Source organism: Syngnathus typhle, linkage group LG16 (assembly GCF_033458585.1).
Source record: "Syngnathus typhle isolate RoL2023-S1 ecotype Sweden linkage group LG16, RoL_Styp_1.0, whole genome shotgun sequence".
Classification (NCBI taxonomy): domain Eukaryota; kingdom Metazoa; phylum Chordata; class Actinopteri; order Syngnathiformes; family Syngnathidae; genus Syngnathus; species Syngnathus typhle.
The window spans coordinates 1,513,027-1,536,715 of NC_083753.1; the positions used below are offsets into that span (position 1 = coordinate 1,513,027).

Below are 23,689 nucleotides of genomic sequence, written 5' to 3' on the forward strand. Positions count from 1 at the left end.
GTTAAGTACACAATGTGTGTCCTGTCAGCGAAATGAAGAATTTTCAAATATCAAAAGGCCTGGCAGCTCTGAGCTAAAACTCACAGAAGATCACCAAATTTCCAAAGTGCCTTGAGATGTTTGCGCATACAGTACGTATGTACTAAATACATTACAAGTGAATAGACACAGATCTTATATGAGCTGAAGAGGGGGAAGGGTGAAACCTTTTTGGCTCCGATTGAAGAACAAGTCCAGTCAGTCTGTTGGGACACACCTGGAGGAATGTACCATTTTACTCAACATCTTCCAACACGTTTCGACAAGATCAACCCACACAACAACGTCACAACACGATAATGAACTGGAGAAGTAAAGAAAAACAATAGCAGGATGGAAAGAAGTAGATGTCCGGGAAAAGTATTTCCTTAGTACTCATGATTATCAGCAAGATTAGGTTCCACTGAGCTGAGATTTTTAGGTAAACAAAGGCAAACAATTATCTGAGCTTGCTTGTATTTGAACATGAAGATCTGAAGGTGGAGTGAAGGCTGAGCATTTTTGTGATTCAACCTTTACTTTTACACTCAGCCTAAACAAACTTGCCAAAGTAAATAAAAAAAGAATAATCAATTGACAGTCAGAAAGGGGCATAGAATTCCTACGCTGGGTTGGGCTCGCACGTCAGCAGGAATGACTCGAACGTAGCACAAAGCTCGTCCGTTTTTTCCCCTCCTCATAGTACCAATCAATCTAAATAATAAAGTGTTGCTCCTGGCAACATGCTGTACACAAATGAAACATGAAAGGAACCCTCAATAATGTGTTTTTTTCTCCCCTAGAAACAAAGCAAGATAAGCCTCAAGAAGTGGAAAATACATCTATTTAATGAAAATATATACATCTTGGCGGTGTAAAAAAAAAAAAAGCAAAGTAACTGGAATCTTTCATACCAAAGTGATGATAAATTACATAAGCAGTGTAAAACAATAGAATCAAATGGACACAGATCTGGGGCCTAACTTTGGGCAAGAGGTAGGCTGCAACACCAATTATATTCAACTATAGACTTAAGAGTCTTTAGCTATGTAAAATACATGCTTTTGGAATTCAGGGTGAAGCCGGAGAAATGTTCAAGATCAAAAGAAGTGTCCCAATAGTTTGGTCCGTGCAGCCATTTGAAAAGACTGCAGAAATTGAATGAAAACATTTGGAGGTTTGGCACTAGTCAGAGAGGAAAATCTTACACAGAGACCACAAAGGCGTGAGCATGTGTGTTGGTTGTGTGTGTGTGTGTGTGTGTGTGTCTGTGTGATACCGCACTCTCCAAATCATGGACTGACTCATGTAATGGTCTTTTTTTTGTCTGTTAAACTGGTACTAAAAACACAACGCTGAGCATCTGCCATGAGACCCTCAAATTTCTAGACAATGAAAAGTCAGTGCAGATCATTTTCTGGCGACAGACATTAAGAAAAGCGCCTGCCTTGTCAAGTCTTATTTATAAAAAAATAAAAACATGATTTCAAGATACAGCCACGCTGTACGCTGGGGCAGGGGTTTGTGGTGTGTTCTTTTTGGACATCGTCAGAGGGTTTGACTGCATCAAATTGCTGCTGCTGGTGGTCATAATGTGGTGAGAGTGATGGACACCGGTGAAGATTTCGCGGCAGCGTTTGCCCACCAGGTAGATAATTTCTATAACAGAGAGGACGATGCAGACCAGGCTGGTGACCACCATGAAGATGGTGAAGATTCTTTTCTCTGTGGGCCGGGCGATGAAGCAGTCCACCTTGTTGGGACACGGCTTCTGTTCGCACTTGATGAGCGAGGGGAAGTCGTAGCCCTCGTAGATGTGGTAAAGGAGGTAGACGAAGGTGGTGTCCACGCAGACTTTGAAGATCAGAGTCAGGACGTAAGTCCACCATAGGCCGCCGCGCTTCTTGCCCGTGTTCAGGTAGAGGCGGCGGCAGTTCTCGCCGTACTTGAGCCGATGCTTGTGCTCGCGGTCGTCCCGGTAAGCCACGTGCATCACCACCAGGAACGAGGGGCAAGTGACGAAGATGAGCTGCAGTGCCCACAGTCTCACGTGGGACACGGGAAAGAAGTGGTCGTAACAGACGTTGTGGCAACCCGGCTGAGCTGTGTTGCATTTGAAATCCTTCTGTTCGTCACCCCAAACCTTCTCGGCCGCCACCACGAATACCAGCACCCTGAAGACGAACACAATGGATAGCCACACTCGGCCGAAGGCGGTGGAGTACTTGTTCACCCCACTGAGGAGGCCCTGAAGGAAGCCCCAGTTCATGGTGAACTACGTTTAGTTTCTTCTGTCTTTCTGCTGATGAAAGTGGAAAAGCATAGGATAAGGCCAAGGTGTCATACTCATTTTTTTTGCGTCCTGCATCTGATTTGAAAATGAGTTAATTGTTCGTTTGTTTTGTAGCTTTTACTGTATATAATATGAGTTGTTTATACATTTATTTGGGTTGACAGTCATAATGGCCCTCCGAAAGAAGCTATGACTACAATGCCGCCCGCGAAAAAAAATTATTTGACACCCCTGCTTTATATTATGTACAGTATAGGCTACACAACTAAATGATGGCTCTAATGTTTTAATCAGAAACTAGTAAAAACATGAATAGTAATAAAGATTTGAGCAATTTCTATTTTTTAAAAGTGACGACAATTTGTAATTTTAGTATTGACACATGAAGTTGATGCTCATTTTTTCTTAACGGGCCACATAAAATGATGTGGCGGGGTGTACCTGGCACCCGGGCCTTGTGTTTGACACCTATGTCTTCATAACAGGTCCCAGGTCGATTGTGAGTGGCGCACTGTCACAAAACATCAATATTTTCTGTTATCAAGAAAGTAACATTCTCACATATATCGTGTTTTTAATCACGAGTCATGTTCATGTTAATATTGTGGGATTACATTATGTTCATGCCCCAACAATGAATCAGACGTCTACTGCTGAAAAAGATTGGAAAACTGTGATCTCTTGTAACAATTTTTTAACAAGGCACAAAATGGTTGAAAATAACACGAGCGTTGAATCTTTCTCGTGTGGAAACCCTTTCGTCTATTTATTTCTATGGTAAATCAGTCTAGTTGCGTTCACGGACCTAGTTCAGTCGTCGCTGTTGCGTGAGAAGACAAGTCAAAGCAAATTAGCTGCTTTCGAACGTCAGCGATGGACTAACGATCAGAAAAGTGATTTTTAATCGACAACGAAGCGGAAATGAACTTTTAGTTAGCATTTAATCAAATTTAAGTAAATTACTTACAGTGCGGCGCAGTGAAGTGGCGCTCTCGGATGAAGCTCGCCGTCAAGGCAATCTGAGCGGCTGTCAACAGAATGGACGTGTGAAGGAGGGAGGGGCTGATCTTCTGCCATGTCTGCAAATGGAACCTGCGTGTCCAGGTGTGGCTCAGCCATTGAACAACTCGTTCCCAAAAAGATTACTTCCAACGATTCTTTTATCCATCCTTTTTTTTTTTACGCTTGTCCTCACGCTATTTATTTATTTAGCATTACGACGACGTTCGCGAATGTAAGTTATGAAGTAAGCGTCGGCGATAAGAGTAATTGTATGAAGTAAAGAAAAGATTAATACCACCTTCATCAACAAATAAAAAGCAGGAATACAAATTATAGTGGCAGTAATATCACTACAACAGTGATTTTTTTCCCCCTACATTCCAATGCACAATCTGATGTCATAGACAACTGCAGCGCATTTGCACTACCTAGTGGGGAAAGTTGGTTAATTTCTTTTTTTTTCTTCTAGACTTTAAACGGTAAACAACTTTGGTCCTTGTTGGTGTTTTGAGTATTAAAAAAAGGCCACATTTGACCAGTTGTATGCTGATTTTAAATGCCATAATAGACATATATTGAAAACTTGCCAGGAAAACAACAAAATCTTCAAGCACTTTCAGGTTATCCAATGAAGCCCATTTGTGACTTTTTTCTTTATTTTCTGCAAAGGTATCATAATAGACCTTTGTAATTATTTTAAAATTTGGGATCAAACGTGTATATCATTTGAGTACCTCAAAAAGATTGACACTCAGGTTTAAGAAAACACATAATTTTGAACACACAAGACTATTACATATGTAGCATATTTAAATAGTTCATTCTCACTGAATATTTTCATCAGAATGCACCATTGAGTCCAACTGTTGCAGTTTCTTTATTTAAAAAAATGTTTGAAATATTTACATGGCAAAAGATTTGAATGGCGCTGTTCACACACAAAGGCGCATATTAAATTGGCTTTCATTTACACACATTCTCCACAATCTGAGATGATGACTTTCTGCTTTGCTTTGCCATCTTTTGTCCCCTGAGCCTGCACAAAAAAAAAAAACAACAGTGGCATTTTTTATCAATATAGAGAACAATAAAATAAATATATTAGATTTGTGTTCAGGTTTTTTGTATTGCCTTCACATCAAACAGTAATGCCAACAGCATTTGTGTTTCGCATACGCACATTGTAGAATCTTCTCAAGATGATTAAGATAGTTGGTTATTGAAAGCTTTTTATTTCATTTGCAAACTATTGGTGTGGTGATCGGGCTGTTTGCAAATAAAAGTGACATATGCACTGAAGTTGAAACGCATAAGCATTTTTTTTTTCAAAGTAAAACTGGCCATGTTAAAGTAAATTTTTTTTTTTTTTTTAATCCAGAACCACTAAACCTGTTTTTTATGTTTACTCATAGTTAATTAAATATTTAATCAAGTAATTGCCAGGTTAAAAGTTATCTTAATTTTAATATGTCAAATATTGAAATTGGTTTTGAACTCCAAAAATCCATTCCGATTATTCACTAATTCCGATGGACATTTCGTGGGAATGCAGGTGGGCAGAAGAAGACGTCTAAAATGTCTCGTAGCCAGCATCACAAAGTACTTTAATGCAAAATCTCTTTGGTTTTCAGTGAGCTTTTGTCACATTACTCTCACCTCCATTTCACGAAGTACATCCATCCCCTCCACCAGCTCTCCAAACACCACGTGTTTGCCATCCAGCCAGTCTGTTTTGTCATTGGTGATGAAGAACTGGGAGCCATTGGTGTTAGTTCCAGAGTTGGCCATGGAGAGCTGCCCTGTGTTGTTCACCAGAGGAAACATTAAGCCACTTGTTCAAATGCGCCAGTGAAACCAAACCAAGAAGCTTCAACTGTATATTAATACCGAGACAACATATTGTAAAGTAAGACTTTCACCTGGAGCGGTGTGTTTGAGGACAAAGTTTTCATCATCGAACTTTCGTCCATAAATGGATTTGCCGCCGGTGCCGTTGTGGTTGGTGAAGTCACCTCCTTGGCACATGAACTGGGGAATGATGCGATGAAAGCTGCTCCCTTTATAGCCAAATCCCTTTTCATGTGTGCATAAGCAACGGAAATTTTCTGTAAAATCAATCAATCATACCGGTAAACATTCATGACACATCATTTATATAACTCAACAATGTGCTAAAAAAGACGTACCGTATTTTCCGGCCTATAAGGCGCACCGGACTATAAGGCGCACCTTCAATGAATGGCCCATTTTAAAACTTTATCCTTATATAAGGCGCACCGGACTATAAGGCGCACCATTAATGCATCATGTCAGATTTTTAATCCAAATCAAATCATTCTCCATTTTATCTTTTTTATTTCAACTTCAGACGGAACAAATTACTTTATAATCATAAAATAATGATCCATAGTCTTTTTGAGTCATGATTCATAGTCTTCAGCGGGCCACTTATGATTGATTTCATGACACAATGCTTTGGGCCAGTTTAAATTTAGGAATTTGGTCCATATATAAGGCGCACCGGACTATAAGGCGCACTGTTGGTTTTTGAGAAAATTTTAGGTTTTTAGGTGCGCCTTATAGGGCGGAAAATACGGTAGTTTAAAGCCACATGGGAATTTCAGCTTCGAAGCGCCTTATTTGTGAGCCTGCCACCACATATTACTAAGAGGTAGCTTGATGCATTAGAATCTCCGGTGGTGATAAATATGAATGAGTGAGTACAATACAATGTATCGATATCGATGCCGATACCTCACACTGAAAAAGCCCTATGTATTGCAATGTATCAACCTGCTGTCATGGGAACAACGTCGGCCCGAAGGAGGAAGCGAAGTCTTCCTGCAGGTTTGTTGCCGATCTTGATATCCATGTAGACCTGCGGATTAATTCTTCCCTTTTTAACAGGGGGCTCTGCCTGCAGTAACAAATGATACCCATCACAACAGGCTTTCAATCTTATGTTGCACAATTCCATGCAATAAAATGAAAGTCATCCAACCTCTTGAGTAGCAGTCTTGGCTGTTTCTCCTGCAGCCTCGACCTCAGCCTCTTCTAAAGTCTTTCCTGAGAACTTCTTCAGCCAGTCGTCATCCGACCACACTTAAAAAAAAAAAGTCAATGAAAATCAGAACAAAGTGACCTGAACCTCAGTTGTAGGAAATAATCCAGTCAATTATCACCTGGTCGAGAGGATCCTTCTTTTATTCTCATTGGCTTGGCGATGTTGACACGGATAGTCCGACCGAAAAGCTCGGATTCATTCTGAAACAAATATGGAAGAACAATCGAATATCATAACACTGTGAACTATTCTCCATGTGTCTGCAACAATACATTGCACTCACCATGTTATCAATAGCTGCAGCAGCATCCTGCACAACACAACAAAGGAGGACATAATCAATGCCTATCGTGAGTGTTCACTCGAGTTGTCTGACATCACTGAACTAAATAAGTTGTCATCTCTTTGTGAACGGTAAAACGCTTCAGGTGACATCAAAATGTGCATTCACGTAAGTAATACAGGACTGCATTCAGATAACAGTTTGTAGACAAGTGGGACAAATCTCAGACATACCTCTGCCAGTTCAAACTCAACAAATGCAAAACCTCTGTGCTTTTCTGAAAAATGAACATAAGATTCATTAACATAGTATAGTTTGTCCATAACTCTTGATGGAAGCAGATATTGTACAGAATATTGGAGTGAAATGATCATTAACAGTACCTGTCTCGTAGTCTAATGGTATTTGGACATCTGTGATGTCTCCAAAGGGAATAAAAGCAGCATGCAAGACTTTCTCGTCCACTTCCTCCGCCAGCCCACCTAAAACAAACACGCAGCAAAATGTCTACATAAACAAATCCACCACCTTGTTGTTGTTCTTGTAACGGGAGTGCCCATTTTAAACGAAAGCCCTGCTCACAACACTTTCGACGTGTTGATTGCGGAGAATCAAATCGGAAAACTAAATATTTTTTTTATCGTAGCGCAAAACCGTTGCCATGTTTAACAAGCACCATAAATGCTTCTTCAATTACATTTGTACAGCATTCACAATTGTATTTGGTTATGAAACAATGTTGTCATGAAATAAGAACGCACCGACATACAAAACCCGCTTGCTCGCCGCCATTTTGGATGGGACCTTTCAACTTTAACCCCTGGCCTTATTGGATGAAACTTAAACCCGACTCCGGTTTGTTGAGCGCCATCCACCGACGATAAAGAGAAATGCTTAGGCTGAGACGTAGTTGTGACTTTCCGCTTGTTCCACCAGGGGTCGCCACGGCGAGTTATTTAATTTCAAGGGTTCAATAACGCGCAGATTTTCCCTATTCATGTAGTGTTATGTCCCATATCAATACATTTAAACAGAACACTCCACAAAATCAAATAAACCAGGACTGTTAAAAGTATTCATCATTTCTTTATTGGAAATACCACAAACCCACAATAATATAATGGGATGCAGAAACCAACCATTCCAAATCAAACATAACAGGCAAAGTAAAAGTTCAAGGGTCATTTTCTTTTTTGGAATTTTCTTGAAGTCTTACTTCATGACTGCATACTGTTTGGTGTGCAGTTTATTAGATTTAGAAAATAAATACCTGTCACTTTCTCCTGAAATATTTAAGTGTATTTTAAAATTAAATTTTCCTTTTTTTTTCCCTTTTTTTTATTTTTCAGAATTGTTCTAAACTTGTCTGGTTTCAGTGTAGCGATTTCTCCACAGCTCAATCTGCTCTGCAACACACAGTGACACAATTTGTTAATACTTTGTGATGCACACTAAATACAGTCAGTGTTAATAATGCGTTGTACATACCAGTTTGAATGAATCATTCAAGATGTGGTAGCAGCACCGGTATTAGTCATGCCGCCTACTTTCTGAGTGGCATCTTTCTTTGCTTGGTGGGCCTGCAGCACCGCAACAGCTTCTTCCACCTGGATCAGGAAAAACAACAACCATCGTAGTACACAACCTTACAGATGGAAAAATATATATATATGGAAGTGATTTAGGAAATGACGCACCTTTGAACGCAATGACTCATGAGATTCCAACATATGTAGCAGTTCCGAATTGTCGATCTCAAGCAACATGCCTGTGATCTTTCCTGCAAGGTTGGCGTGCATGGCCTGAATCAGTGGGAAGAGACGTTCCCCTATTCGGATCAACAAAACCGCATGAAAGTGAAGAATCAACGTAATGACCTGTAAACTTTGATGCTTTGAGGTTACGGATTGTTACCGAGCATCTGCTTCTGCTCCTGTGGTGGCGCAGAAGCCAGCATGGAAGCCGTCAGTGGTTCCTGACCCTGAACATGGACAGCTGGCTGAGTCTGGAGGGGTCAAATTAAAGACAAAGAGAACATATTGACATATAACCACAATATAATGATAATAAAATGACAATCATACCTGCTGTAAGGCAAGAGGTTGCACCACCTGAGGATTAGGGTTGCGTACACCAGCGGCATATTTGTAAGGAGGCATGGTGCGAGGCCCTGGTAATCCCATTGAGGGACGAGGACCAAGGCTTTGGCCGGAACCTGCCCCTCACCCCAAAAAGAAGTACAGAATAAATTTCCAGTACTCAATTTTTTATTTAGAATTGAAGAACTGATTTACTAAATGCTTGCAAACTTCTTTCACGTGGAAGCTGATATAGCAGATTCAACTTGGGGGAACCAGCATTGCCAATTGGATAAGCGTATTGTGTTAGGATTCAGGAATTTGGATCATTGTGAACCCACCTCTTGGGCCCTGCGTGTTGTTGGGAGACATGTGTCTCAGGTTGGAACGCGGACCTGGTTGTCGCAGTGAGCTGGGCATCCCCTGGAAACCACCTGGGGGGCACAAATACCAACAATGAGATTGGCGCAAGCAAACTCACACTGCATTTAAAAAGATTGATTGAAATTGACTTAAAGTGCTTAATGCTCTACGTCAGGGGTGTCAAACTCATTTTTTTCGCGGGCCGCATTGCAGTCATAGCTTCTTTCGGACGGCCATTATCACTGTCAACCCAAATAAATGTATGAGCAACTCATATTATATACAGTAGTCAAGTCATGTCAAGTCTGATGACTTGACTTATATACAGTAAAAGCTACAAAACAAACTGACAAATCACTCCTTTTCAAATCAAATGAGTAAAAACTGGTGGATGGTAAAAAAAAATAGATATTATTTAAAGTGAAGACAATTTGCAATTCTAGTAATGACATGAATTTGATGCACAATTTGGTTTCGCGGGCCATATAAAATGATGTGGTGGGCCGTATCTGGCCCGGGCCTTGAGTTTGACACCTGTGCTCTATGTTGTTACATGCCCACCTTGACCCCTACCACCTTGTTGCCACCGGGGATTTGGTCGCATTTGGGCCATCTGATTGGGTGCGTAGTAAGTAGTTCTATTCTGGGCCTGATGAGTAGAAGACAATGAGAAAATGCAAGAGTCCTGAAAATGCTAAAAATATGGCTGCATTTTGTCACCATGTTAAACCTTCAATAGCTTTGTAGCATAGCATGTTTTCCATTCATTTTCCTGATGAGTCCAATATTAGTGTTGCCATTTGGATGTACTTTGTAGAAAAGTAGCTAATTGTCTTTCTTCAGATATAAATGAGATTTGTGTGTCCTTTTGACCCATGAGCCTTCTAAACCTGCCCAAGTTGGATGCTCGTACCTGTGGCACGGTCGGCATGAAGTAGCCACTGGTGGGTTGGAACTGATTAATGATGGCGTTGGCCGGCATGGCTCTCATGCCAGCGATGCGTTGCATGTACTGGTTGGTGAGATGGGCTTTACGCTCCTCTTTGCGCTGAGCAAGAGCCACATAGAGCGGTTTGGAACCGACGATTCGTCCGTTCATCTCAGTTACCGCTTTGGTGGCCTCCTCGGGAGAAGAGAAGCAAACAAAGCCAAAGCCCTTGGAGCGACCCTCCTCCAGCATCACCTGACAAGACAGTGACAGCGTGGTTAACCTTCACTATAACTAAAAAAACAATCACATCTCATCTCTTTGGAATCTCTCACCTTTGTGCTTGTGATTGATCCAAAAGGTGAAAACTCCTTACGCAGTTTTTCATCATCTATGGTGTCATCTAGATTCTTGATGTAAAGATTAACTCCCTAATTCCAAAAATAACAGTCATGAGCCATTTGTAAATTCAACTCACTCACGCCTATTGTGTGAGTCCGACCGACCTGATAGCGGCTGATTCTCTCCTGTTTCAGCATCTCAAACTTGCGCTTCAGCTCTGCCTGTCGCTCCATTTTCTTCTGAGCTCGTCCCACAAACACAGTCTTGCCATTGAGATCTGTGCCGTTCATCTCCTCCACAGCCTAAGGATTCATTTCAGAATTTAGAATCAGAGAAATACATTTCACACAATGAGGCCAAATTACCTTGTTAGCATCCTCATGCTTCTCATAACTAACAAATCCAAAGCCTCTGGATTTGCCAGTAGGGTCTGTCATCACTTTCACGCTAAGTGTTTTGCCTGCAGAATTCAAACACAATTAACATGGGATTCTGATTAATATTCTGCTTGTGGAATATGAGTTAAGCAGCAAAATGCACTGTTTTTAGTTATCTCAAGGGGCAGCCATTTTACCAATTGCTGTTTTGACCCGAAACCTGGCAACTGTCATTTTCAGTCGACAGCGAGTGGCAAAATGGCCGCCTGCTGAGATGGATAAAAACAGATGGCTTTTGCCTATCTAATTCATATTCCACAAATAAAACCTTAATCCCAACACTGTGTTTTGACTAGATGGGCTGCACAGAAAAGATTATCACAAATAAAATTGGGGTTTGATTTCCACTTTAAGGCGCTTACTTCCACTTACACACTGCTTACCATATTTGTCAAAAAGCTCCTTAAGGTGCTCATCATTCATATCGTCACCAAAGTTCTTGATGTAGACATTTGTGAACTCCTTGGCTTTAGCACCCAGCTCGGCCTCACGCTCCTTGCGAGATTTGAAGCGACCTACAAACCTAAAGATGGAGAAAGAGCAACAGATACACGCTCTTTTAAAACAGCCCTGACTGATATGGGGAAAGTTCACCAGGATCCAACACTTTATAGTCCTAGATATACCAGGCTGAATCTCGACAATGACCATTTCAACCAGAGTCACCATTCACAAAACACAGCTATAGTTCCTCATCGCTGCAAGAGCAAACATGGACAAAATACATTTCAATTGTGTTAATACCACCAGAGGCAGGCAGATAAATTGGCATGCTTGACAGTGAAAACCATCAGTACCATCTTGATCCAACATGAGGATGACGAAGATGATGATGAGGAAGAAGTGGATGGAGAGAGGTGGAGGAACAGGGTCTCACAGTACAAAGGAAAGCTGAGGAGGACCAAATGTTCTCATATATACCTTGCTATGCTGACCTCTCCCACTCTGCCATCCAGTATTGCATTCCTGCATTCGATCCATCACTAAAACACACAAGCGTGGTCATACACACAAACACACTCAGACGGATGACCAGCGAGTGCACTAATAAGGCTGCAACAAACTGTTTCTGGTAGAAAAGATGAGCATTTTAGTTGGTTATTTAGCAATTCACAGCTTATCTTCACACTGGTGGAAGCAAGAGATGAGCTTATTAGTCATATTATTTCATCAACAACTGGGAAAAAAAAGTCAATTTAGAACACACGGGTGCAACTTGCAAATTCCACATGGAACAAATCAGGCAGACACATAAGAGCTATTGATGATACATTCATGGTTTATGACAGAAATCGATACGTAAGAAAATGATCAGACACTCACACCTTGCGGTCATTCAAAAGCATGCCGTTCATTTTCTCGATGGCACGGTCAGCAGCATCCTGGGTCTCAAAGTGGACGAAGGCGTAGCCCTTGGAGCCATTTTCATCACACACCACCTAGAAGAAAAAGTTGGAAAATATACGTACATGGTATCATGTTAATGGGCAAGGTATCGGTACTCGCTCCGGTATTGGCTGCCATCTTGTTGCACACCTTTTAATTAATCACAATCAACTTTCTATAATTGTATCTGCATGTACTGTATATTTTAAACATTAAATCTTCACCTTGCAGGACAGGATGTTTCCAAAGGCAGAGAAGGTGTCATACAGCGCTTTGTTATCAATGGACTTGTCAAGGTTCTTGATAAAGACGTTGCCCACTCCAGACTTCCTGAGGGAGGGGTCTCTTTGGGACCACATGATTCTGATTGGCTTTCCTTTCACCACGTCAAAGTTCATCGTGTCCAAGGCTCGTTCGGCTGGTTTGGGAAACACGTGCGCAGGCACACACACACGCACACACAAACACACACGTGATAAGAGTGCTTGTTTACATAGAAACACTGCTTGGTTCTGTTGTCAGTATGTTAGTGTTTGGCTTCCTGACCCTATCGGTACAAAGAGTTTAAAATGGTGGTTCTTAAGCTTGTTAAGAATGTTCAATATGAATTTTCATGCATTCACTGAACCAATTTTATGTCAGTGCTAAAAAGTGAATCATGCTCACGAGGTTCAAAGAACAAAAGTCAATTACAAATCATGGATTTCACCAAATATGTAAAAAATGAACTGATTTTTGTTGTTGCTTTACACCACAGGTGTGAAACTCAAGGCCCGGGGGCCTGATATGGCCTGTCACATCATCTTATGTGTCCTCGAAGACAAATTGTGCATCAAATTCGTGTGTCATTACTAGAATTGCAAATTGTCGTCTGATTTGAAAACAAGTTATTTGTCAGTTTGTTTTGTAGCTATTACTGTATATAATGAGGTGCTCATACATTTATTTGGGTTGACTGTCATAATGGCCCTCTGAAAAAACGACAATGCGGCCCGCGAAAAAAATGAGTTTTACACCCCTGCTTTACACGGATTGCCCATAACGATAGGTCATAACAATTTGAGTATCACAAAGGATTTTGATGATTTGGTGATGCCAGCTGTCACTGATCATACAAGTGAGATGAAGCAGAATCCAGACAGTGTGTCTCTTGACCTCCAGTGGACCTCTGAGACTGACGGGACTCTTGGGGTTTGATCCAACACTTTAGAGCTCGCGAAAACTAACCCCTTTCGCCCAGCCTGTGTTCCAACCTGCCTGAATTGAATTGCATTCAAGAGATGCTCGGCGTGCTAACAGATACTGAGGGAAATGATGCAGACCACAGTTACAGTTCTGCAGTGGACATTGCTTTTGACAAACAGTTTATGAGCAGTAGAAAAAAATGTGTGTGTGGGGGGGGCTGCAGCTGCAATGGTAACAGGGGGAACAAATGGGCCTGTTCTCTGCCTCGACACATGCTGTTGGCCTCACAGTAGAGTACACTCTGCCTCTGATAACACCATCAGCTTCAAGCGGCGGTGGGAAGGCGACATCTGTTTGCATTAAGCGCCACCTTTCGCTTGGCAAGCTGAAATCACAGAGATTCGACTTACGCTGTGACTCTTAACATAGGACAGCGCTCCAAAGTCCATGTGGTCATATAGGTTTACTTTTGTTCGGTCACTCCACATTAACACACAGAGGCCAGGCTGCCCCTCCAAAAAAAGTGTCTGGTAAACAAAACAGAGCTGCCTTGCGTCTGCTGGCATCAGCAGTTTGACTCCCAATTGTACTTCACAAACCGTATATTCAGAGGTGTGTGTGATATCTGTCAAACGTGCCTGGCTTTGACACGTTTGTCTTGTCATTTCTAAGAACTTATTAAAGCGCTGACAGTTTTTTTTTTGCAGCTTGGAGAGATGTTCTATATTTAGAGAGGGGTCCTCGGAGGTATGTGCTGGCATGGTGTGTGAGTGGAGAATTCTCCACCATTGATGGGAAGAGGCATATAAAGTGTGGCAGTAAAAATCCAGGAATGGTTTCACAATACATTATTTCAAACCCAAACTACAAATTATGAGTTTTCTTCTTCAAAGTCTGATGAGATCTTGCAGCGATTGTTTCATTCAGTGAACGAGAAGAGCCGATAGTCACGGATGGACATGCGTCTGCTTCATCATGACGACACGCCTGCTAGTCGCCATCATCAAACGATGTGTCTGTGATTTTTCTTCCTCTTTCCCAAAATTAAAGAGGTCATCAAGGGAACCCACTTTGAAGATGTGAATAACTACAAGATTGACGTCACAATGGAGCTGCGGAGGATCTTAATCTTTCAGCGGTAGATAAAAGTGCGCAAAAAAAGGATGGGCAAATGTAGGATGTTTGAAGGAAAAAAAATTTAAATATATATTTTGTGACAGTTGTGCAACTTTTCAGACACACATTGTATTCAGTGAAAATTCTTGGGTGAGTTTTGATCTCAAGAAACAATCTTCAACAATGCTATTTTACCTTCCACTAAAACCAACAAGTCCAACGCTATTTGTCCTTTGAAGCAGAAAACACGTGCATGAAATTTCCCAACAGCTCCCATCCCCCCTTGTACACAGTACACGCCTGACAACAAATGGTGTCATCTCATCAGAGGCTCATCTTACAGTTCTGAACCAATGAGACCAAAACTTCTGGAAGTGAGCCAATTGTGAGTGATCGCTCTACCGCCTTTTGGGTTTCCGACTGGAGCCCAGATATGTTGGGACAGGTGTTCCAATGAAGCCTGATACAAAGAACTGCCCCCCACTTTCCAACTCACACAATGTAACCAACTGACATTACTGCTCAATTCATATAATAAAAAACATAAGAAGAACAAGGATGACTTTCCAAGTTTTGATCAACTTGATCACATTTTCGGCATATGGAATCAGAAATCTTTAGTGCCTATATCATCCATATGTCACACAAGAAATGTGGTGGCCAAATTTAAAACAAGCAGTAAAGTCAGTCCTTATCATTGGGTTCAATAATGCAAAATCTGTCTGCATGCTTATAGAACTGGGTTTCAATAACGTGCGTATTGCAGTTCAATCGACTGTTTTGTGAATGGGAAAATTACATTACAGTTGTTGAAGCCACGCGTGTCGTTACGCGAGTGACGCAAACGGCGGCTTTCTTACCGTCAGCAGGCTGGGAGAAGTTGACATAAGCGTACCCCAAGGACCGCCGGGTGATCATGTCTCGGCAGACCCGAATGGACAGCACCGGTCCGGCTGGGCTGAATTTCTCGTATAACATCGCCTCCGTGATGTCAGGGTGCAGGTCGCCAACGTAAAGAGAAGCCATCGGATAACTCCCGGTCGATGTGTTCATATCTCGAGCGTCAAACGTCAAAGAATTTCCTTTCGAAAATGTAGCTAAGGGGAGCGTTTGATCCAAAATAAACCACCTAGGACAAGGAACGGCTTAAAGAAAATAAAAGATAAACTTTAAAAAAAAAAAGATATTTCTTTTTAGGACCAGAGGTCTCTTTTTTTTCTTTTACTATTTTTTAACTTGTATATTTTATCAATTTAAACGCTTCGTTTCTTTTTATGAAGGTTTTATTCTTTTTATATTTTTTATGTATTTTTCAAAGTTTTTCAAGAACAGTGAGTTAGACACTCACGGTGGTTTTGTGGCCGTGGAAAGAGACTGCATAGGGGGTGCGTGGGTACTTTATACACCGTGCGCAGTGCGTGAAAGAAATGGCTGCAGGGTCAAACTTCGGGTAGGAGGGGTAACACGCCTCTGCGCATGCGTGGTGTTCAGAGCGCACATAGCTTAAAGGAACCTTTTGGCCCATTCCATCAATAAATATTACAATATCAAATAATCTGTTACTATACTAATCCGATCTTTAAATGTGACGCAATTTTTCTCGAAGAACAAGAATGAAAGCCCTTTTTCCCCCGCATCTTGCAACCTGCATAAACAAAAGTTGTCAGTAACAACAACAATCAGAATGCATGATGAATACATGACAGTGTAAATAGACTTCATGGTAGGCTGTTATGCACAACGTCAGCAAAATGTTTTGAGAGAGGTGGAGTCAAAAATTTATCAATCGCATGAGAATTGTCTTATACGGTAAACCCGCATTTTTAACATATCCAAGCAGCATAAGAAGATGAGGCTTTGCCAATCACTCCACTTTTCCACACCCAAAAAGGCTGATGTGCGACGCAGCACCCGAAACGGCATCTATGCACTCGTGATGCTGAGCACATGGCCCAGCTCAATAGCTCCATCTAAAGGCGCAAGAAGTACACTGCCAAACGTCAATTGTGATAGACATCCATCCATTTTCTGTACCGTTTTGTCCCCACGGGGATGTAGGCGGGGGACACCCTGAACTGGTTGCCAGCCAATCGCAGGGCACACAGAGATGAACAACCACCCCCGCTCTCGCACTCACACCTAGGGGGAATTTGGAGTGCTACATCGGCCTACCAAGCATGTTTCTGGGATGTAGGAAGAAACCAGAGTGCCCGGAGAAAACCCACGCAGACACGGGGAGAACATGCAAACTCCACACAGGGAGGGTTGGAGGTGGAATCAAACCCACACCCTCTGAACTGTGAAGCAGACTTGCTAGCCAGTGCTCCACCGACCCACCTGTTGTGATAGTGATACAATAACAGTTTGGTATAGAGAGGGTCTTCGGCATATTTACTGGATTTAATTAATGTGGTAGATTTATAAACCGAAATTCAAGTTATTCACGAAAAGTTTATTTGCCTTGGAGAACATGTAATGTAAAAGAAACCCATAGCTCCCATTCAAGTATTTAGCTAATTAGTCTCCACGATTGTTTTAAACTGCTTTAAACTATAAGTGTAAAAAGAAAAGCAAACTGCGATTTATTCATTGACTCAATATGTGGTCCTCGCAGGCCAACTGGTGCTCATCTTTAGGATCACTCTCATCCATCCATTATCTGAACCTCGTAACAGAAATTAACAAACATAATTCTCCACTTCTGTAATGTAATGTTGCTATGGGGCCTCAGCCACTAAATGAAGGTTAATTTAGATACTGTTTATAAAGAAGATCAATACATATTGTCCAGCAATTAAAGACATGCCACAATGGCATTGAAAGAGTACTTGGATTATACATTAAAAAAAAAAACCATTACTTATAGCATAAATAATCCAAACACACAGTAGATGATCAAATAAAAGATACAAGAAGTGAATGGTTAATATTTTATTATGCCTGGAGAGTTGCGGTTTACTCCACTTTGTTCATCTTCCTGGAATTAAAGGAAAAACAACAATTAAATTTACCGTAATTTTCACGTTTTTTTTCATAGTTTGGGTGGGGGGGGGGGCGATTTATACACATATGTTTTTTTTCACTTTTTTGGGCATTTTATGGCTGGTGCGACTTATACTCCGGTGCGATTTATAGTCCGAAAATTACGGTAGTTTACCAGCCAACAAGATTCACAAAAACTCTTGTGTTGAGCTCATTAGATGACACACAGTAGTGTGGTAAGGTCTACACTAAAAAATTAGTTACCTCAACAAATCCAGAAAAATTGAACGTAGTCTCCTGCGTGCTCCCTTCCGTTTACACGGCGGTTCATCCATTCCAAATGTTCCAAGAGAACCTTTGTCTTGTTCTACCACCGCTTCTTCATAACTTAGAGTTTGGGAGCCATCAGCTTTTTTTGACAACTGAATTTTGGAGCGGAGAATTGGCTGTGCATCGTTTGGCCGCTCTTGACGTTTTGTAGCTTTGTAGTCATGCCACAGTTCATCTCGGACCTCCATGCGCAGAGGCTTGCCCCGGGCCACGTTTGCAATTTGACCTTTGGTGTCATTTAGCTTAGTCTCTAGTTCCATGGTGGGAATCTGAAGGTCAATTAATGTACCATCTCTTGCAGGATCACTTTGTTCATTCCGGCCTGGTAGCAAGAGCGTCAGGCTGGAGACCGGGTCTTGCTTCACAACCACAATGGCGCCTGGTGAAGAGGGCCACTGGAATTCACTTGAGACTGAAATGCTCTCTTCCTCTGGTGGGGCAGCATCTGACTGCATCAAGTTTAAGTCTGATTTTTGGATAGAGGGTGCTGGTCTTTGCACTAGAATTATTGGACCAGTGCTGACGACCGCCTTAGCGTCTGTACAGTAGAGGAAACTTTGACTTAGGGTGACTTTTGATACTGATTGAGTTTTTTTTTTTGTTATTCGATAAACAGACCTTGAGAAAGGTGCTTGACAGAAAGGCCTTCACACTTTGAGTTACAGCAACGGCATACCTCCACATTGCCACTTAGCTCCTCCCACCTGAAACAATGGAAAAAAAAAAAAATCAGATGTGAGAGAAGAAAAAGCATTATTATGTACAGAGTCATTACAGACTGTACTGAGATAGAAAAATCTAGCAAATACCTTGAATTGACCAAGTCAAAGTTGCAGGATTTAGAGCCACTTGTTATCCCAATGTCTGAGATGAGCACACTACAGTGGATATACATCTTCAAGAGGGATGGGGGCAAAAAACTTCCACGGTCATTAAACTAAACAATATAAAATGTTTCAGTGCAACTCACCTCTGAAATTAAAGAAGTAGAATTCAAAGCAAATTTCACTTGTGAATAGTCAGAGTCCAGAAATTTTACAAGTGTATATGAAGAACTGGATGGGACTGTGCACCTGGCAAAGAACAAGAGCAGCAATTCAACACCAACTATTCATATGTGCAAATAATTAAACCTTTAAAATGGCTACTCACCCTTTATTCATTATGATTGCACTCCAGGGTTTAATGCGAGACTCGGGAGATGAAGAAATAAAGCAGGACCGGATGAAGAGCTGCTGATGAGGGCGGAGTTTAGCAGACAGCTGAATATTGATGATTTGGCCTCGTATATAGATGTTAGATTCTGCCGCACTTGTCCATGAGGCTACAGAACACACACAACGTGCTGAAGCGTTCAACCTCCACCTTGCCAATTTGTACCATACTTACAATCCATTGCTTGTATGCTGAATTGTCTGCTTTTATCAAGAAATGTTTGATATGGTAAGTTTGGCTCGTTTGACCTGGAAGACATTTATTGCCTGTAAGTTAACTCATAATAATGACTTTTTTTTTGCCTCCAACATGCCCAATGCAACTCTGCAATATCATACGTATGGCAAAAATTCAAATTAAACAAAAAAAAAAAATCCCACTCACCTATTTGGAATACAAGAAATGTGCACAGTTGAAGGTGTGAGCCTCGAATTAAAGACTTTCCTAGGACTGAAATGAAGAAAGTTGGAGAACACATCCAAGCCCTTCTCCATCTGTTGAACAATATTGATTCAGCTCATTCCAACTAATTCATTTAATCAGACTTTGGTCCACTCACTTCATGTATTGTTCCACATTGACCATATCGGTACGTGAAGATCAGTTGGCTTGCTAGCTCACTGTTGCTGTAGCAGCCATCACCCAACTGGATCTCATCTCGGTTGAGGATGACTTCACCCAATCTCTTATTCACAAGTAGAATGAGTTCGCTTTCATCACAATAAACCTGGACGGCTTTCGTGATCGAAGAGAGATCTGCAAACGTGCCAAAATCAACTCGTGCTCTCCGGGGGTTGAAGATGCTATTGAAATCATCGCTCAATTGATACGGGAAAGGAAAAATATTCTGTAAAAAGACAGCTTCTGTCAAATGAACCAGCGAAAGGTGACTTAAAAATACAAACAAAAGTAGCTCCAGCACACGCATTGCTGATCTCAAAGTGGATCAACCACTCTAGAACGCCGTGAACTCATGTTCAACTAATAGTCTCGGTGGTGAGATGACAGCTGCTACCTGTCAAACTAATGAAGCTGTCGTGGTGCATTCAATTGTAATATGTAATTCAGTTTTTTGGTATTCATTCATGTTGGTAATTAGAATGCTTTGAAATAATTAGAAATATTAAACTGCATGGCTCGTTTTCTAAAATTGGCCTTGCCACTTTCCATGTGGAGTCAGGAATACAAGAAGAGTTACTTTTTTTATTCAAAGATTTACAAAATGTGCCTTGTCATACTGGAGTCCAGTCAAAGCTGGTTTCTTCATGAACTGATAGCTTTCTTCAAGTTTTAATCCTCTTCAGGCTCCTCTTCACCTTCACCTTCATCCTCAGCTGTAGCATCTTGGTACTGCTGGTACTCGGACACCAAATCATTCATGTTGCCCTCCGCTTCGGTGAACTCCATCTCATCCATACCTTCACCCGTGTACCAGTGCAGAAAGGCTTTACGGCGCAGCATGGCTGTGAACTGCTCAGAGATACGCTTGAACATCTCCTGAATGGCTGTGGTGTTGCCGATGAAGGTGACGGACATTTTGAGGCCACGGGGCGGGATGTCACAGACGGCGGTTTTGACGTTATTGGGGATCCATTCGACAAAGTAGCTACTGTTCTTGTTCTGGACATTGAGCATCTGCTCGTCGACTTCCTTCATGGACATTCGCCCCCGGAACACGGTGGCAACTGTGAGGTAGCGGCCTTGACGTGGATCGCACGCCGCCATCATATTTTTGGCATCAAACGCTTGCTGGGTGAGCTCGGGGACCGTGAGTGCTCGGTACTGTTGGCTCCCTCTGCTGGTCAGGGGTGCAAAGCCGGGCATGAAGAAATGTAATCGGGGGAAAGGTACCATGTTGACAGCCAGTTTACGGAGGTCGGCGTTGAGCTGGCCCGGGAAGCGCAGGCAGGTAGTGACTCCGCTCATGGTAGAGGACACAAGGTGGTTCAGGTCTCCATAAGTGGGCGTGGTCAGTTTGAGTGTGCGGAAGCAGATGTCATAGAGAGCCTCATTGTCAATGCAGTAGGTTTCATCTGTGTTCTCAACAAGTTGATGGATGGAGAGAGTAGCGTTGTAAGGCTCGACCACCGTGTCCGACACCTGACGGCAAAAAAACGTGTTTAGCATCGTTAGCTGAAACAGAATTTGTACAACAGGGGCGGCTTACCTTGGGGGAGGGCACCACGCTAAACGTATTCATGATCCTATCGGGGTACTCTTCACGAATTTTGCTGATGAGCAGGGTTCCCATGCCCGATCCAGTTCCACCACCGAGCGCGTGTGTAAGCTGGTAGCCTTGCAGGCAGTCACAGTTCTCGGACTCTTTGCGTACTACATCCAGGACCGAGTCGACCACCTCTGCTCCTTCAGTGTAGTGACCTTTTGCCCAGTTGTTACCAGCACCGCTCTGACCTACAGAGGAAGGAGTGACTCAATTTAACATGGATTCATCCATTTTCCTTAGCTACTGCTTATCCTCTTGAGGACTCAAGGGCAGGCTCCAACTCCAGACCCACACAATCCTACCAAGCATTGAGCATAGAGAGTTAGCTGCGTGTCTAGTGATGCAAGACAGCTCATTTGAAATCACTCACCAAACACAAAATTGTCAGGTCTGAATATCTGTCCAAAGGGTCCGGATCTAACAGAGTCCATGGTGCCTGGTTCTAAGTCCACAAGAACGGCTCGTGGCACGTATTTGCCTCCTACATGGGAAAAAATAACCTCATGATAGAGAAAATTCTTGTCTGAATGTGTTACTCATACGTACCTGTTGCCTCATTATAATAAACATTTATCCTGTCGAGCTGCAGGTCGCTGTCTCCATGATACGTCCCTGTCGGGTCAACGCCATGCTCATCACTGATCACTTCCCAGAACTGCAAAAAACAAATTTTGATATTGAAACTACATATAGTGAACGTGTAGGACAGAAGCCAAGTGCTTCACTTAGGTTCCATGGCACTAATAATCCTGAATTGCGCTAAAGAAAATCCATTAAGTGAAAATGGAAAAATAAAAGGGTCTGCACTGTTAATATATTTTGTTGTCATACATGTTAACAAATTTTAAACAAATGAAAATTTGTGTGAAATTAGTACAAACTGTTGTAAAAGGGATTTAACAAAAAGAAAATTCATAAAAAAATTGCAACTTCTGTAAATATTTTATGCTAAAATGAAAATAAGATATTTAGCAAAAAAAAAAAAAACTTAGAACCAGTTAGTCATGTCAATGGGGTGTGGGTGGTGGATGCTGCTGACCGATAAAATATAAAAATGAAAAAAAAACATAAAGAAAAACATTTTTTTATTATTATTTTATCTATAAACTAACCCTGGTTAATTTTAGTCAGTTAAAAATATTTTTTACCTTCGCACCAATCTGGTTGCCACACTGACCCGCCTGGATGTGAACGATTTCCCTCATTGCAAATGCAAAAAAAATATATGCAACGACGTCAGGGACTTCGGAACGTTGTATTCTTCTAGTCTTGCTGTATCTCTAATTATTTGTTCAACCCTGACAAAGCTGCTGTGACTCCACTACCCCGAGTAGAGCTACCACAAGGACCCACTTGGCTCTGTCACAGAGATGACACAAGCGGGTACGTATGGGCTTGCACGCAGGTGACGCCTGCACGTCGACTTATTGTAAGAAGGCACTTCGGCGAATTAAAGCTGTGCATTGCCTGCATGTTTTTCTCGCAATTAATCAATACAGAGACTCACGCATGACAACATAAATCATTACAGCATGCAATAAGTCATCGTACGAAAGACAACGTCAGTTTTTATAACATCAATTAGACATCACAAATGACGTACGAAATATTTAATCAGTGACTACATTTTCATAATAAAAAAAACGATATTAGCTGTATAAAATATAGAATCTATATTTCATATATCCTATATTATATTATAGATAATGTAAGTATGCATTTTGGATCTAGCACTGGGCAGCTTATTTTTTAAATTTAATCAGTAAATGCAAGTTTCTAGATTATTGTTTTTCCAGTCACTTTTTCTATTTATTATAGCTGTGACATTTCAGAAAAACAATAAACACGTTGCTTAACCTTACATCTAAATCTTAAAATTTAATCAGTAAATGCAAGTTTCTAGATTATTGTTTTTCCAGTCACTTTTTCTATTTATTATAGCTGTGACATTTCAGAAAAACAATAAACACGTTGCTTAACCTTACATCTAAATCTTAAATATTATAATAATAATAGTAATAATAATAGTAATAATAATAATAATAATAATAATAATAATACATATTTAAGACTTAAATGTAAGGTTAAGCAACAGATTGATTGTTTTTCTGAAATGTCAGCTATAATAAATCACAAGGGATGGTCAAATCCAAATTGCACATCGTTTGAAGGTCAAATTTAGAAACAAAAAATGAAAACACAAAAAATCTATGCTAGAAAAGCGCACATTTTTAAATCTACGTATAGGGACACGTTGATCAGTTAACCAGTGGCATGATTCTTTTTGCAGTCACTTTTTCCATTTATTATAGAAAAACAATAAACCTATTGATTAAATATATTATTATTAGTACTACTACTAATACAATATTTAATCTACAATAATTTATCTTCGTTATTAGAGATTATTACGTATCTCTAATAATAACGAAGATAAATCTTA

At 41.1% G+C, this 23,689-nt stretch overlaps 4 protein-coding genes across 11 annotated transcripts; all 4 read right to left on the minus strand.

The window, feature by feature from the left end:
- Positions 1–237: 237 nt before the first annotated feature.
- Positions 238–3,443, minus strand: gjb10 (gap junction protein beta 10). 2 transcript variants are annotated; one of them, XM_061300743.1, is made up of 2 exons: positions 3,279–3,443; positions 238–2,317 (listed from the first exon to the last, which is right to left on the minus strand). In XM_061300743.1, exon 2 carries the CDS (start codon positions 2,285–2,287, stop codon positions 1,505–1,507), a length of 783 nt encoding a protein of 260 aa, XP_061156727.1. In that variant the 5' UTR covers positions 2,288–2,317; positions 3,279–3,443; the 3' UTR covers positions 238–1,504. The 2 variants fall into 2 exon arrangements, with proteins under 2 accessions (XP_061156727.1, XP_061156726.1); XM_061300742.1 differs by having other exon boundaries at positions 238–2,320; positions 3,279–3,439.
- Positions 3,444–4,171: 728 nt separating this feature from the next.
- On the minus strand, positions 4,172–7,509 carry ppie (peptidylprolyl isomerase E (cyclophilin E)). Its single transcript, XM_061300740.1, has 10 exons — positions 7,422–7,509; positions 7,044–7,142; positions 6,894–6,937; positions 6,661–6,687; positions 6,496–6,577; positions 6,315–6,415; positions 6,107–6,230; positions 5,233–5,418; positions 4,970–5,112; positions 4,172–4,349 (listed from the first exon to the last, which is right to left on the minus strand). Exons 1-10 carry the CDS (start codon positions 7,450–7,452, stop codon positions 4,281–4,283), a joined length of 906 nt encoding a protein of 301 aa, XP_061156724.1. The 5' UTR covers positions 7,453–7,509; the 3' UTR covers positions 4,172–4,280.
- A 217-nt stretch (positions 7,510–7,726) lies between these two features.
- pabpc4 (poly(A) binding protein, cytoplasmic 4 (inducible form)) lies at positions 7,727–15,888 on the minus strand. 2 transcript variants are annotated; one of them, XM_061301571.1, is made up of 15 exons: positions 15,356–15,888; positions 12,419–12,612; positions 12,132–12,247; positions 11,192–11,331; positions 10,737–10,831; positions 10,536–10,673; positions 10,365–10,460; positions 10,015–10,284; positions 9,663–9,750; positions 9,080–9,172; positions 8,745–8,875; positions 8,575–8,665; positions 8,358–8,488; positions 8,149–8,267; positions 7,727–8,061 (listed from the first exon to the last, which is right to left on the minus strand). In XM_061301571.1, the coding sequence occupies exons 1-14, from the start codon at positions 15,546–15,548 to the stop codon at positions 8,166–8,168; spliced, it is 1,878 nt and encodes a 625-aa protein (XP_061157555.1). In that variant the 5' UTR covers positions 15,549–15,888; the 3' UTR covers positions 7,727–8,061; positions 8,149–8,165. The 2 variants fall into 2 exon arrangements, with proteins under 2 accessions (XP_061157555.1, XP_061157554.1); XM_061301570.1 differs by having other exon boundaries at positions 7,727–8,066.
- Positions 15,889–20,312: 4,424 nt separating this feature from the next.
- Positions 20,313–22,451, minus strand: LOC133169686 (tubulin beta-4B chain-like). 6 transcript variants are annotated; one of them, XM_061302086.1, is made up of 6 exons: positions 22,395–22,451; positions 21,793–21,901; positions 21,617–21,727; positions 21,190–21,434; positions 21,051–21,122; positions 20,313–20,549 (listed from the first exon to the last, which is right to left on the minus strand). In XM_061302086.1, the coding sequence occupies exons 1-6, from the start codon at positions 22,449–22,451 to the stop codon at positions 20,313–20,315; spliced, it is 831 nt and encodes a 276-aa protein (XP_061158070.1). The 6 variants fall into 6 exon arrangements, with proteins under 6 accessions (XP_061158070.1, XP_061158069.1, XP_061158071.1 ...); XM_061302085.1 differs by having other exon boundaries at positions 20,313–20,544; positions 21,019–21,122; XM_061302087.1 differs by lacking the exon at positions 21,051–21,122 and having other exon boundaries at positions 20,313–20,516; positions 21,301–21,434.
- Between the last annotated feature and the right edge of the window lie 1,238 nt (positions 22,452–23,689).

Excerpts from the sequence above, each read along its gene's own strand:
- ppie (XM_061300740.1), bottom strand. The coding sequence starts at position 7,452 with ATGGCGGCGAGCAAGCGGGTTTTGTATGTCG. Across the intron at positions 6,416-6,495 it reads AGAAGGATCCTCTCGACCAG|TGTGGTCGGATGACGACTGG; the intron begins GTGATAATTGAC and ends TTTTTTTTTAAG. Across the intron at positions 5,113-5,232 it reads CCTCAAACACACCGCTCCAG|GGCAGCTCTCCATGGCCAAC; the intron begins GTGAAAGTCTTA and ends TGAACAACACAG.
- gjb10 (XM_061300743.1), bottom strand. The coding sequence starts at position 2,287 with ATGAACTGGGGCTTCCTTCAGGGCCTCCTCAGTGGGGTGAACAAGTAC.
- pabpc4 (XM_061301571.1), bottom strand. The coding sequence starts at position 15,548 with ATGAACACATCGACCGGGAGTTATCCGATGGCTTCTCTTTACGTTGGC. Across the intron at positions 10,832-11,191 it reads GGAGCTTTTTGACAAATATG|GCAAAACACTTAGCGTGAAA; the intron begins GTAAGCAGTGTG and ends TGAATTCTGCAG. Across the intron at positions 8,268-8,357 it reads ATGAGTCATTGCGTTCAAAG|GTGGAAGAAGCTGTTGCGGT; the intron begins GTGCGTCATTTC and ends TTCCTGATCCAG.
- LOC133169686 (XM_061302082.1), bottom strand. The coding sequence starts at position 22,451 with ATGAGGGAAATCGTTCACATCCAGGCGGGTCAGTGTGGCAACCAGATT. Across the intron at positions 21,733-21,788 it reads TATAATGAGGCAACAGGTAC|TGTAGGAGGCAAATACGTGC; the intron begins GTATGAGTAACA and ends TATTTTTTCCCA. Across the intron at positions 21,123-21,189 it reads GCGTGGTGCCCTCCCCCAAG|GTGTCGGACACGGTGGTCGA; the intron begins GTAAGCCGCCCC and ends TTTTGCCGTCAG.